This window comes from Rhineura floridana, chromosome 6, assembly GCF_030035675.1.
Source record: "Rhineura floridana isolate rRhiFlo1 chromosome 6, rRhiFlo1.hap2, whole genome shotgun sequence".
Classification (NCBI taxonomy): domain Eukaryota; kingdom Metazoa; phylum Chordata; class Lepidosauria; order Squamata; family Rhineuridae; genus Rhineura; species Rhineura floridana.
The window spans coordinates 99970641-99985389 of record NC_084485.1 but is presented as its reverse complement, the minus strand read 5'-3'; the positions used below and the strand labels follow the sequence as shown (position 1 = coordinate 99985389).

The following is a 14749-nucleotide window of genomic DNA, read 5'->3' as shown; positions in this document are numbered from 1 at the left end:
AAATGGGCAGAAAACTGCCTCCACATTCTGCCTTGTATCTCTGGATCCACAAGGAGTAAAGAGTTGCTTTTTTATGTGAAAGCTGGAAACCTGGGCTGCCTAATGGGCTAAGCAGGCACTGGGTAGCATGGCTAGAAACCAGGTAAAACCCAGCTAACCAGGCAATACGGCAACTGTAACTATAGGTTGAAGAAGGGAGATAATATCTTCCCTCAAAATATTGAGGGGGCACCCCCTTATCCCCCCATTCTTTACAATGCACCTCTATTTTTCTTGCTCCCTTCTTGTCTTTTTCATTTTCATTTCCCCAAATTTCCTGTCTTTCATTCTTTCTCTGCTATCTTTTTCATTCTTCCTATCTTTTTCTCTTTCCTCTTGCATGTTCTTCCTTTTCAGTTACAAAGAATTTGGGGATGGGTAGTGTGCTGGCTGCTTGTGCAGTAGTAAAAAAAGAATAAACCCTGGCATACCAATTCAGGATACATGCTGTAAATCAAAATTGGATACTGGGGAACAAGAGGATAGATAACATGGTGTTAATGTGCAGTAAAACAGTAGTTTTCAAACTGTGGAGTGAGACTACAACTGTGCCTCCAATTATCGTGTGTTGGGGAAAAGCTAAGTGAAACGTTGATAGTTTGGAGAAATCTATTTAAGTAAGCCAAGTATCACTGCAACTATCAAGTGTTTTGTTATTATACGGTACAATTAAGCAGTACTTTGCTAACCTGTCTTGAGGTTTGATTTTACTTAGCAGAAATACTATTCTGAATAGTGTCTCAACGGCTGTTGGTGTTAGGAAAGACATATAACATTGCTGTCACCTATACACAGATATGCACAAAGTCTAGTAACAGCTTCTAATATTACAGATCTTCCTGGCAGTGGGGATAAGGTGTAAACCAATCCTAGCATCTAACCAGCCTTGGCATCTAACATCTGGCAAGCTTAGGGAAGAACTAAACATTACACATAAATGGGTCTAAGAAATGTGACATTCACTTTCTTTCTAGAAAAGTAGTAGCAATCTGGAACAGGTGCTTAACCCTTTTCTCTACCTACCATTTTTCTGTTACAATCCCTCGCTCCATCTGCTTCCCACGATCATGACTTTCCAGACACAGGCTTATCTCCCCACATACCTAGAACCCTATGGGGGAGTAGCTGAGGTGGGAAAAGCTACAGTGGACACAGGCAGGAGAGAGGAAAGGATTAAATATCTCTTCCTTTTACTGCTTCTCTGCTTCAAATCACCCACTCCCAAAGCAGCCTTCTCAGAAAAGTGTTCTCTTTGCATGTATTATTAAGGATCATAGGACTATAGTACATATAGGAAAATATGTGAAATATATGAAAAGGTAGAACTACTCCCAATGTTGGTGATAGGTGATATAAAAAGGGAAGGTAACACATTAAAAGGGAAGAGAACATTTCCAAGAGTATTTGTCCAATGTATCACTCATTTTACAAATGTATCTGGTCAACCACAAAACAAATGAGAAAACCTATTAAAAATATACTGTATTTAAAAAAAAATAAAAATAAAATAAAAATACATAGCTATTCAGTCACTCCCTACTGGCAATCCAAGATACAGAATTGTTAAAGAAACCTGAACTCCTGATTGCACTCTCTATGCCTGAAGCGAGGATAGGGTGTGGAGGATGTACTGCATGTGTAGCCCATGGTATCAGCTGGTCTCTCTGCTGCTTTCCCAGCCAATCAGGACAGTGCTCTCTCTCTCTCTCTGTGTGTGTGTGTGAAAGAGAGGGAGGCACCCAGGTGCACCCTGGGAGAGAACTTAATCCCTCTAGTCAACCTGGAAAGATGAAAAGGGGCACCCCCCTGCCCCAGGGACTCAGCTGTTGTTTTTCCAGCCAGCCCATCCCTACCATTGCTTTTGCTAATATAGTGTAACATAACTTGAAGTAAAGCAGTGTAGAATCATTCTGAACACAGTATTAACCACCACTTCAAAGGACTAGGAAGGAATTCTACCTTGGGCTAGAAGTGGTCTCAGGGGTTTTGCCCTCCTCATGCGATTGCTAGGAGGTACGCATTGCTGAGGCCCTAGCAGGGATGGTGCTGTTTATTTGTCACAACTTTATATATAAATGGGCACTAAGCTATCAGACAGGATCCTTAAATGTGTAGGAATTGGGGTTGACTCCCACTCACTCAAACAGAAAACCCCCCATTAAGGGGCCTCATGGCATGAACATCGGTCATCCCATCTCAGGGGCGGTGGCAACAGTGCCGTGCCCCAGTTAGGGTGGTGGTAGCTGTTGCAATGATGTGAGCTATTTACAGCTGTGATGCTTCCTGACTTCCCAACTAAAGCAAGCTAGGCTGAAACAACGGGCAACACGGAGCTGTATCCAATAAAAGTTGAAGCCACTGTACCTCCCATTCTGATGTCCAGTGTGTTTCTTCACAAACACACCAACCCCAACTATACTCCCACCTGCAAGGCACAAAATGCTTCTAAAGATTATAAAGATGAACAGATAGATGAAGTGCTCATTTCTGCAGTTACAGACAATATTCTGCAACTAATCTTGCAAATCACCCTGTGCTTTATAGATTACAGCAGAGCCTTTGACTGTGTAGATCATGAAAAACTATGGTATGCTGTAAATGAAATGGGGGTGCCACAGCATCTGATTCTCCTGATGCACAACTTATACTCTGGACAAGAGGCTACTGTAAATACAGAACATGGAGAAACCAACTGGTTCCCAATTGGAAAGGGTGTGAGACAGGGGTGTATTTTATCACTCTATTTGTTTAACCTGTACGCAGAACACATCATTCGGAAAGTGGGATTGGACCAAGATGAAGGAGGTGTGAAAATTGGAGGGAGAAATATCAATAATTTAAGATATGCAGACAATACCATACTATTAGCAGAAATCAGTAATGATTTGAAAAGAATGCTGATGAAAGTTAAAGAGGAAAGCACAAAGGCAGTACTACAGCTGAACGTCAAAAAGACCAAAGTAATGACAACAGAAGATTTATGTAACTTTAAAGTGGACAATGAGGACATTGAACTTGTCAAGGATTATCAATATCTCGGCACAGCCATTAACCAAAATGGAGACAATAGTCAAGAAATCAGAAGAAGGCTAGGACTAGCGAGGGCAGCTATGAGAGAACTAGAAAAGGTCCTCAAATGCAAAGATGCATCACTGAACACCAAACTCAGGATCATTCAGACCACGGTATTCCCGATCTCTATGTATGGATGTGAAAGTTGGACAGTGAAAAAAGCAGATAAGAGAAAAATCAACTCATTTGAAATGTGGTATTGGAATAGAGCTTTGCGCATACCATGGACTGCGAAAAAGACAAATAATTGGGTGTTAGAACAAATTAAACCAGAACTGTCACTAGAAGCTAAAATGATGAAACTGAGGCTATCATACTTTGGACACATAATGAGAAGACCTGATTCACTAGAAAAGACAATAATACTGGGAAAAACAGAAGGGAGTAGAAAAAGAGGAAGGCCAAACAAGAGATGGATTGATTCCATAAAGGAAGCCACAGACCTGAATTTACAAGATCTGAACAGGATGGTTCATGACAGATGCCCTTGGAGGTCACTGATTCATAGGGTTGCCATTATTATTATTATTATTTTATTATTTATTAAATTTATATACCGCCCGACTAGCGATAGCTCTCTGGGCGGTGAACATAAAATAGTATAAAAATACAATGAATAACAAAATAATATTAAAATACAATCAACAATACAATAAACATTATTAAAATTAGATCATAAGTCGTAATCGACCTGAAGGCACATAACAACAACAACAATCTTGCAGAACACAGTAAAGTGCTGACAGGGACTATGTTTTCCTGCCTAGAGCAGATAATATACAGCTCACATTTGCAGAAGCTGCAGATTTAAATACAAACACAGTGAAGATTTTGTACTAGAATTTTAACAATTGTGCTGGTTGCTAGATCAGATGTTTCTTACTTCCTCTGCAGTACTATAGTATGGTCTGTAACAGGTACTGCTAAAAGATACTGTTTGTGGAATTGTGCATTCAGCTTATGTATAAAAGCAGCCTCTCACATGGGCTAGTAGGGTATTATAATTTATCCCTGATCTGGCAAATACCCACGCACCCCCCTCTCTCACCACCTGTTATGTCATCTCTCTAATTGCAAGTCACTGCAGTGATGCTAAGTGTTCCTCAATGACAGAGCACCAGCTTCCCTAAGAGATTCCTCCTTTGCAGCTCCCCAAAGCCACCTCTTTGTATACAGAATCAGAATCAAGAGCTTCACATTCTACATATGCAATATTCGACAAAAGTAAAGAGATGCCCAAAATACCAAATGGCTATCATGACTTTCATAGAGATAAATATTGAGACCTAAATTTTACAAGTGCGCGCATGCACGCACACACATACACACACACTTGTGGAGTTCGTACAAAATATCTGTATTCTACTCGCTACATATTTAGATAGGGAGTGCCTATCACACCTCACAACAAGTGAGAAATAATGTAATAGTATAGTCATACAGTGGAAATTGTGTTTGTTTACTCACATTCTGTTGCCCTTACACAATGAAAATGCTGCATGCTGATATTCCAACAACACCTTTTAAAAATTGTATTCCAAACATTTACCTGCAGTCTTCTAAGGCAAAACATGAAAGAACCATCATCTGTCTCCACATTTTAAAGATAATATTTGATTAAGAATAAATTTCATTCATTTTAAGCAACCAGGAGATTTCTGAAGCTGTCAGTTTCACAGATTGATTCAAATGGACTGCATCAATGGATTCAAACTTAGCCAAATGCATTTTTAAAACATCAGATTTCATCTAACCAGCAATCCTTCTATGTATAAACAATTCAGAAAAGAAAAAATTGCTACCACTCTCATTCACCTATTTATTTTCTCTCATCATTAAATGCTGAACATGAGCTGCTGAACAATAAATGCAACATATATAGATACTTCAGTACGTACCTGGAAAACCCCCTTGTACCATTGCAGTATCAGTATGCACTTGAAGGTATCTGCATTCCTGACAAACATTCAAATGCTGAGAGCAGCTCAAATCCTGCACAGAAAAAGACTCGGAGCTTGTCTTTCTTCTGACGACCTTGGGCCTGACTGAGAGATTTCCCTCGCCTTAAGGGCAAACTGTCAGTTCTCTTTCTATTATGAGATGTGATCAATTATACTTAATTTCAAGCTTACCCACATGCAAATAGTTACATCTGTCAGCAAAACTGCCGGCACAACTATGCAGGGAAAAGCAAATCCCTGGCTTGCCACATCTGACCCACTGATGTTCTACTGCTGCTACTGCTGCTGTGTTGTTGCACTGCTGGAGATCACTAATATTCGAATGGCATCCCTGTCCCAAAACACAAGTCAATTTAAACACAACACTGCCCCTTTCCTTCTCTGTTAGCTACAGTTAATAGGATTCTAAATGGCCCGTTCTGACAGAGAAATGGTTTATAACATCCTGTCACATATATTTATAGATGCATGTTTCTGGTTCCAATCATCAATGATTGCTTGCCGGACTAGCAGAGTTTCTCAAGTATTTCTTTTCAGTTTTCACATTAAATCACAGATACAGCAGAGGATTGTGTTTATAATCCAGAAATAAAACTATCTGCTCTCTTAACAGTGATCCAGTCTGAATTCTTATCATTGCCATGCAGCTTCTAAGGCATTTAATGCCTCTTCAGTAAAATTCAAGCAAAATGAGAAATATAAAGCATTTAAAGTATTTTTTCATAGCAGTTAAAATAACATTACAAACATGCATAATAGAAATCTAACACTGAGATTTCCCTATACATTATTCACTCTAAATACAGATATTTTTTCCTTCACCTCTTAAGAGCATTTTCTAGATTTTTCCCCCTGATATACATCCATAGAGATGCCATCTGCTTAGTATATTAACAGGGAAAGAGCCAACGTGTTATCAGTTACAATTCCAAATAGTCTTGGGAGAAGACATTTTCAGGGTTCAACACTGCCTCAGCAGCTGTAAAAATCTGCACTGGTACTTTATGAATGTAAAAGTACAAAGAACATAAGAATGCATCTTAGATGAAAAGTTTGGTCAGGAATATAAAACATTTAGTACATAAAAAATCCAATAACCAAACAGAAATCAAATGTCAGAAGTCCATATTTTCCAGAAAGGTTTCTAAAGTTATTTTGCCTTATCCATATCAAGTTCAGCAACATTTGCTGGTGACTGCAGTGACATCTATTGGAGAGGAAATGTTTGACTACAGGCTTCAATTCACCTTAGGGCAATAATATACAGTGCTATTTTTTCCCCTAACAATCAAATAATTTTTGCCTTTCCCCTTTGAGTTCTACATGTCCAAAAAAATAACTTCTGGAAATACACTCTACAATAACTTTACCGAGCAGTCAATGCAAGTCAAGTGTCAATTTACAATGTGGCCATTGGTCAAATTCCTATAAAGTTTTAGCAAAGAACTTATAATATTTTATTGTGTCATGTACAGAAGAACATACTTTTAACAACATTTTTCTCCAATACAAAGCATATCTAGCCTTATGATCAGGCAACTCTAGGTGGTTGTAAGAACAGTCACAAAGGACTTCATCAAAAACTATGTCAGGATTTGAGTCTGCTGTGGGTTCAGATCCTGGCCTGGGATAGGGATTCAACCTGCATACAACTAGCTAAAGGGAAACTAGCCTGACCAACATGGAGCCCTCATAACAAGCTGGAATCACATTATACTGTCTGACCTTCTAAAACAGGAATGGAAAACTGTATCCCTGTTTCAACATGGGAGTTGTTGTCCAACAAAGCTTAAGACCTGCTGGATCAGGCAAAAGGCCCATCTAAAGCAAAACCCTTTGCTAACAATGGCCAACCAGATGCCTATGGAAATCTACAAACAGGAACTGAGAGCAATAGCACTCTCCCCACTTGTGATTCCAAGGAACTGGTATTCAAAGGCATACTGCCTCAGCAGTGGAGGCAAAACATGACTTTCATTGCTAGCAACCACCGATTCCTTGTCCTCCAAGAATCTGCCTAATCCTCTTTTAAAGCCATCCAAGTTGGTAGCTGTTACTACATCTTGTGGGAGCAAATTCCAGAGTTGAACTACGTTCTGTGTAAAGATTTTTTTTTTTGTCTATCCTTTAGATTTATTGGATGGATCTGGGTTTTAATATTATGAAAGAGAGAAAAAAATCTCTGTCTACTTTCTCCACACTATGCATAACATTATACACATCTATCATGTCCCCCTTTGCTCGCCTTTTTTCTAAATAAGAAGCCCCACATTTAACCTTTTCTCATAACTTGATGTATTCCCTTGATCATTTTGATTGCCCTTTTCTGGACCTTTTTCAGCTCTGCAATGTCCTTTTTTAAAAATAATATTTTTATTAAAGTTTATGCAAAGTACAGTAATAGACAAAGACAGCACAATCCGCTGTCATCATGAAAATAAAACATGAAAAATAAAAAGTACAAAAATAAAGCAGGAATATTAAAATACTTTTGAGAGACGCAATATAATATGGAATAAAATAAGTCTGGTAATTGAACTAAGAATAGGTCTGGATAACAAGAAAAAATCTCTCTAACTATTCCATTTTATTTTGCAGGTTTCAACGTCGATTCCCATATTTGGCCATGGGAGGCTGATGAATTACAATAATTATCTCTGTCATATACATAAACAATAAAAGAATGCCATGTCTTGTAAAACATGCCAGTTTAATTTCCTTTTCTTAGAGCTCTTAGACCATGTGTTAGCTGTTCCATAAGGGCAAGTTTTCACACTTCCTGATACCATCCTGGTAGCAAATTGGAGTCACTTTATTTCCAAGTAGCCACTATAACTAAACGTGCAACGAGAAGAAAATGAACCAATTCTTTGTATAAGATTTTTTTGGAGTGGCAATCATGAATGAGTAATAAAGCCAACAATGGATCCAATGGCAGGGTTTGACATCTTATTTTGGCAATCTCCTGGAATACATCTTTCCAAAAAAAAGCCCCTACCACCAGGCAAGACCACCACATGTGGAAGAATGTACCTCTCTCCCCACGCCCCCTCCAACAGAGATTGTGGTGTCCTTTTTGAGGTGATAAAACCAGAACTGTTCACAGTATTCCAAGTGTGTTTGAACCATAGATTTGTATAACAGCATTATGATACTGGGAATTGTATTTCCAATCCCTTTCCTAAGGATCCCTAGCGTGTAATTTGTGTTTTCCCCAGCTGCCACATGCTGAGGCAACATCTCCATCAAGCAATCCACTATGACCCAAGGTCTTGATCCTGGCCAGTCACCGCCAGTTCATACCCCATTAATGTACATGTGAAATTAGAATATTTTTTGTCCCAATGGGCATCACTTTAAACTTGCTTACATTGAATTGCATTTGCCATTTTACTGCCCATTCACCCAATTTGGAGAGTTCCTCACCATCCCTTTTTGTTTAATCACCTTGAATAATTAGTTATCAGCAGCAAACTTGTTGACCTCGCTGCATTTCTTTTGCCAAAGTTTGTGTTTCTTATCGTTCTCATTTGGACAAGACTTCCATTTTCTGAAGCAGGATCTGGAGAGCAGGAGGCTTCCCTTTCCTGCTCTAAAACTATCCAGGTTAGGTTTGCTCATTGATTTGAGCAATGATGGGACTCTGCTGGTCCATTTTCTCTCATGAATCACCCGCTGAATTTGCCTCCACCTCCTTTCCACCACTAATTGACAGGAACTTGGTCTGGCATACTCATATAATTCATGTGTTTCAGAAGGCAAAATGGAGATATGGCAGGTATGAGGCTACATGAAGGCAAAAGAAGAAGCAGTCTGAAGACAAGGGAAACCTACAGAAGCACCACTGTGGCTCCCTCAAGAGGGTGACTTCTTCCTTTCCCCCTTAGCTGCAATTTTTTTGAAAATTTAGTCCACCCACCCACCTCTTCTCTATTCTTTCCCTCTCCCTTGCCTATGTTGGTCAGTGACGCAGGCTGTGAGACTCACAGACAAGGTTTTTAGCAGAGAGAGAGAAACCTGAAGCAGAAGGGTTAAGCTGTGAGAACGGAGTGCCAGACTATCAAGGTCAGTGGCTGGCTGGGAGTGTGATAAGGTGGGAAACTTGCAGGAACTCAGAGTGTGGGGGAAGAAATGTCAATGGAGAGAGCTGTGTCTAATGTCTTTGCCTAGTAAAGACTCTTACAAGAAACTTGCCTGGCCTGTCTTATTCCTGTTCTATACGGCGCTTGAATTCAAAACCACGTTTGGTCTATTCACGCACTCGCCAACAGGGGTTATGGGCCCAGCTTATCAGGCGTGGTAGCGGGTTCAAGAGCCGGTGAAGTGGCGTAGTTGCGGAGAGAAACAAAGCGCAAGTGAGAGGCAAGTAAGAGTGGGCAACATGGCTGTAAATCTGTTATCCGGGATGCCGATGGAGAGGCTGAATGCTGTAAACTACTCCAGCTGGAAATGGAGAATGAGAGCAGTTCTGATTAAAGAGGATTTGAATGATGTCGTAGAAAACCCCCCTCCGGCAGCTCCTTCAGCAGTGTGGCTGAAGAAAGACGAGAAAGCGAAGGCTTTTATTACTCTGGGGCTATCAGATTCACAACTGTTGCTGGTGAGTAATGAGCCGACGGCTAATCAGATGTGGGAAAAGCTAAGAGCCGCTCATGTACAGCAAACTGCGGGGAGCAGGCTGTATTTAGCACGGAAGCTATATCAGATGCGTTTTACAGATGATGTGACTATGGAAGAGCATTTGGCTGAATTTCGTAGAATAAATGCTGAGCTGCAAGATCGAGGCGTGCATCATAATGACTTACAGATGGTTTATCTCCTGTTATCTTCATTGGATCAAAAATGGGACGTTCTGGTATCTAGTCTTGAAACCCAACCTGACGGAAATCTGACTTTGGACTTTGTGGAACAGAAACTTCAACAAGAGTGGAATAGGAGACAAGAAAATAAGAAAACAGGATTGAAAGAGACTGTGTCTGTACAACACCAAAATCAAAGAAGCAAGCAAGAGACTAAAACATGTTATTTTTGTGGATCACGTGGGCATATACAGAGACATTGTTTAAAGAAGAGGAATAACAGAAACTTTGAAAGTCAGAGAGCAAGCGTGAACTTTGTTACTAAAGACAATAAACTGATTAACTCTAAATGGCTTCTTGACAGTGGAGCGTCTAATTGCCTAATCACAGACTCTAGTTTATTTTACACTTCAAAGCCGACGCAGGAGAAGATTTATCTGGCTGACGGATCGACTCAGGACGCGATTGCAACAGGCACGCTGAAGATGGGTAATTTGGGAATTTTAACAGATGTATTATTGATTTCTGGTTTAAAATATAACATTCTATCCGTGAGAAAATTGGCTCAAATAGGTTGCAAAGTTACATTTGAAGGGGATAGATGTTTTGTGAGAAAAGATGGTGAAATATGCATGCAAGGGAAATTACAGAATCAAATGTTCATAGTTGAGTGCAAGCTTGATAAATCCATGTGTGCTTGGATAGCAGTAAATAAAGATAAACATGATAATTGTTTCCATGAATGGCATAGAAAGCTAGCACACGCACATTTCCAAAAGATACAAAACACCCCAAAGCATAGTCAAGATTTGAAGTTAACACACTGTGAGCATGTGGATGAGTGTGAGGTATGCTATAAAACAAAAATGACAGTAACTCCAGTAAATAAGAGCTGTGAAAGCACGACTACTGAACCCTATCAGCTCATACATGTGGACTTAGCTGGACCTTTCCAGTGCTCAAAAGGTGGAGCAAGGTTTTACTTAGTGATTGTGGATGATTTCTCCAGATTTACACATGTGTTCTTATTGAAAAAGAAAAGTGATGCAGAAGAGAAATTAAAGGCATTCATACAGAGAACAGAAACACAACATGGGGTTGTTATCAAGAATATCAGATCAGATAGAGGTGGTGAATTTACCAGTAATTCATTTCAAACATATTTGGAAAAGAAGGGAATAATACAGAGTCTCACTGCTCCCTTCAGCCCATCCTCCAACGGAACGGCAGAGAGGAGGAACCGGTCATTGCAGGATTCATTGAGAGCAATGCTAGCAGATGCTGATATGAATAACACTTATTGGGGTGAATGTATTCTGTACACTGTTTATATTCAGAACCGCCTTATGCATAGAACAATAGGCATGTCTCCCTATGAGAAACTGACTGGAAGAAAACCCAGGGTGAAACACATAGAACGTTTTGGGGCAAAATGCTGGGTACATGTTGCAAAACAGAAAAGGCATGGTAAATTAGGCTCAAGAGCTCAAGCAGGACGCATTTTGGGATTTCAGAATTCATATTATAGAGTTTGGTTACCTGAGAAACAACAAGTAGTGTTAAGCAGAAACATAAAGGTGATAGATAAACCTTGGAGAGACAGTCAAACAGTTATACTTGAGGGTGCAAACAAGCAGGAAGCTGCAGATGTTCCTTTCGGGCAGCAAATTCCATTAAAAACTGCATTAACAGATTTAATACACGGTGGCAAACGTACTGTTAAAAGACTGAGAAGTGAAGACATGGCAACACACGATACAGAAATGCCAAGTACCAGTGGTGCAGGTCCGAGTAAAATAGAGAGTGAGGAAGAAATGGAAATAGATAATGTCAGGAAATCAGAGAAAAAAACGAAAGGTCAACCTCCTCAGAGATTCACATTTAATATTACACATAAGAATAATGAGACAGATGAAATTCCAGTAGAATGGGAAAAAGAAGGACCAATAGATAAAGAAACAATGGATCTAATGTGGAAATTTTGTGTTGAGGAATGAAATAAATGTATCATCAAATAAAAGTGAACAAACATAAATCTGTGAAACTTGTGTAAATAAAGAATAAAGAGAAACTGAACTGAACTGAAAATGTAAATGTAAACTGTAAGAAAACAAACCATGTACTGAAATGTATTTGTAATGAAAAGTTAATGTTGTAAAAATGTAATAATTGTAACATGAAGTTTTGTAGTCTGTAAGTCTCAGGTGGGGGCTGTTGGTCAGTGACGCAGGCTGTGAGACTCACAGACAAGGTTTTTAGCAGAGAGAGAGAAACCTGAAGCAGAAGGGTTAAGCTGTGAGAACGGAGTGCCAGACTATCAAGGTCAGTGGCTGGCTGGGAGTGTGATAAGGTGGGAAACTTGCAGGAACTCAGAGTGTGGGGGAAGAAATGTCAATGGAGAGAGCTGTGTCTAATGTCTTTGCCTAGTAAAGACTCTTACAAGAAACTTGCCTGGCCTGCCTTATTCCTGTTCTATACGGCGCTTGAATTCAAAACCACGTTTGGTCTATTCACGCACTCGCCAACAGCCTATTCCTTCAGTGGATCTTATTCAGCTTTGAACTATTCTGAAGGCTCACTTATGGCCACACACAGCTCCACCCTTTCCTCTCTTTTAGACTGTCTGCTTCTCCTGAATTTAGCATTGGCATTTAAAGTGAACGGAGAGGAAGTATGAGCAACAAGGGAAGAGTTATATACAGTAGACTTATTTATCAGTTCCAAAAGAATGTAGGCCACAATATAAAATCAACATTAAAAGTGCTCTTGCATCTACTTTTCGCAAATGCACTCTTTAGCATGACACACATGGAAAAACCCAATAAGGCAGCCATTAAACCGCAGCAAGGAGAATGCACATATGAACTATGTATTATATTTAGAGAACTGTGTCATTCTGGTTATGCCTCATAGAAATAGTGACCACTCAACTAACTAAGCTGCGAACAAATAGACAAGGTAGTGCATACATGGTCCTTAGGCTCACTATGGAATTAAGTTCTCTCTAAATCTCAGGAGAGAGCTTTTAGAAAGCTGTAGTGCACCTTTTAGGATGTTACAGTGTTTATCTGACATATGTGTCTTACCTCACTTAGAGTAATGAAAAAACAAAGTTAGCATCAGAGACAGCAGACCTTGCTCTAACTTGGTTTTTGCTTCTCATGTAAAAATGTACTGATTTATTTTTGAACATTTAAAAATGCAACCAGTCTGCAAGCAAATCAGCGGAGCAGGAAGCTTCTCCACGCAGTTGAATGCCATATTTGGCTAGGGAGGATGACTGATCTTTGCTGCAACCCAAAAGATATGCAAGATTATTGACCGGCAATTCAAACAAGCTTCAGCCGCTCCTCTGACCTGCAGTATTAACAATGGACTACATTGGAAGGTTGATGCAAACTGCTCTCTCTCAGCACAGCATTCCAATCTGTAATAAGGATTTAACAATGAACACACTGCAGGGTTACAGTATAATACGCTCTTGGTCCAAGCTCAAATGTGGGGATAAAAACAATGCATAACAGCAGGAATGTTGTAAGCTACTCTTTCAACATAAGCCCAACCCCGAACTTGCATTAGGGGTTTAATACCTCTGGACGATACAGGAAAGTTGACATAAAGCACTCAGAACCTGACCTGCAGTATTCAGCATGAACTACAATACAGGGCTGTCATGTCACTTTGTCCCAGCTTTTGCCCCTTCCAATTGCAATATGTGGAGAATGAATTGTATTTGCTTTGGGATTTGCATTGGCAGGGGTTATTTTTAAAAAAATGCTTCACACTAAATCTCAGCTACATTAAAGTCTTGGATTTCTCCAATAATTTCTATGGGCAACTCTCCTATTCATTCCAGGGACATTTAAAAATATCTATTCAGACAGTAAGGTAATTCTCCCTACTCTTCTATACCTCTGACAATGGAAGTAGTAGTCATCACAACAATCATTTAACAGTCCATGGGCAAAGAGCATACTTAGCCTTTGTTTTTACGTTTCCTCTTCTCCTGCCAAGATTTCTTTTTTGTCTAAAGTTTTTTTGGTACTTCTGCAAAGTTTGGGGCTACCTAGAGTCTGCTGGTACCTTCCTCTTGCACATGGGTGGTGAGATTTTGGCAACGTATGTGAGAGGACCCAAAGCCAAATTTGATGTTAGTATTAGTATACCATTAGCCTCAGTGGGCCAGTTCCATTTTTAAGAGCTTAGTTGAAAATACATATTTTTTCACATCAAAATTTAATTCTGGTCCTACAGCATAATTACTATACACAACTGCTACTTAAGAAGGTGTACCAAACATTAGGAACAATCCTATATAGAAATTAAATAAATCAAGTAAAACATAATTTACCCTCTGTGTAAGTGTCATCTTCCTCCTCTTCTGTCTCTTCAGAGCTGGACTTTTTTGGTCCTTTGGAAAGAGGTGGCAGTTTCATGGGGGGTGGAGCTCCACTTTTCTTCTAAAAGCAAAGCAAAAGGAAAACTCAGCACATTATGCACAAGACCATCAGAGTTGTTTCCATTTTCAATTGTTTCCATAATCACTTATGTAAGCATATTTGGATTTAAACTTTAAAGTCAAAAGAAACGCCATGTTCAGTGGCGTTTTTTATTTCTTTAAAAACAACAAATCCACACACAATACATTTTTGAACCAGCACCAGAGATTTCATATTAGGTTGCCGGGGTGGGGGGGAGGAGGAGTACAAATACTTCATACATTCCAAAACAATGACAGTAGCAAGGTACTTAACTGACAACATAAATTAAAAACATCCTTAAAAAAAAAGATCTTAATCCTTTTTTAAAAAATCAGTTATTTTTGTACTTCCTGTATAAAAGCTCCATAGGCATTACAGTCACAATATTTTACTTGGA

The 14749-nt window shown here is 39.4% G+C and overlaps 1 protein-coding gene across 8 annotated transcripts in view; it reads right to left on the bottom strand.

Moving 5' to 3' along the window:
• PATJ (PATJ crumbs cell polarity complex component) overlaps positions 1–14749 on the bottom strand; it is a 294202-nt gene that overhangs the window by 135057 nt on the left and 144396 nt on the right. For all 8 annotated transcript variants that reach the window (XM_061633245.1, XM_061633242.1, XM_061633249.1 and 5 more), the window contains one exon: positions 14223–14331. In XM_061633245.1, coding sequence (XP_061489229.1) covers positions 14223–14331 — 109 coding nt within the window. The remainder of the gene's footprint in view (positions 1–14222; positions 14332–14749) is intronic.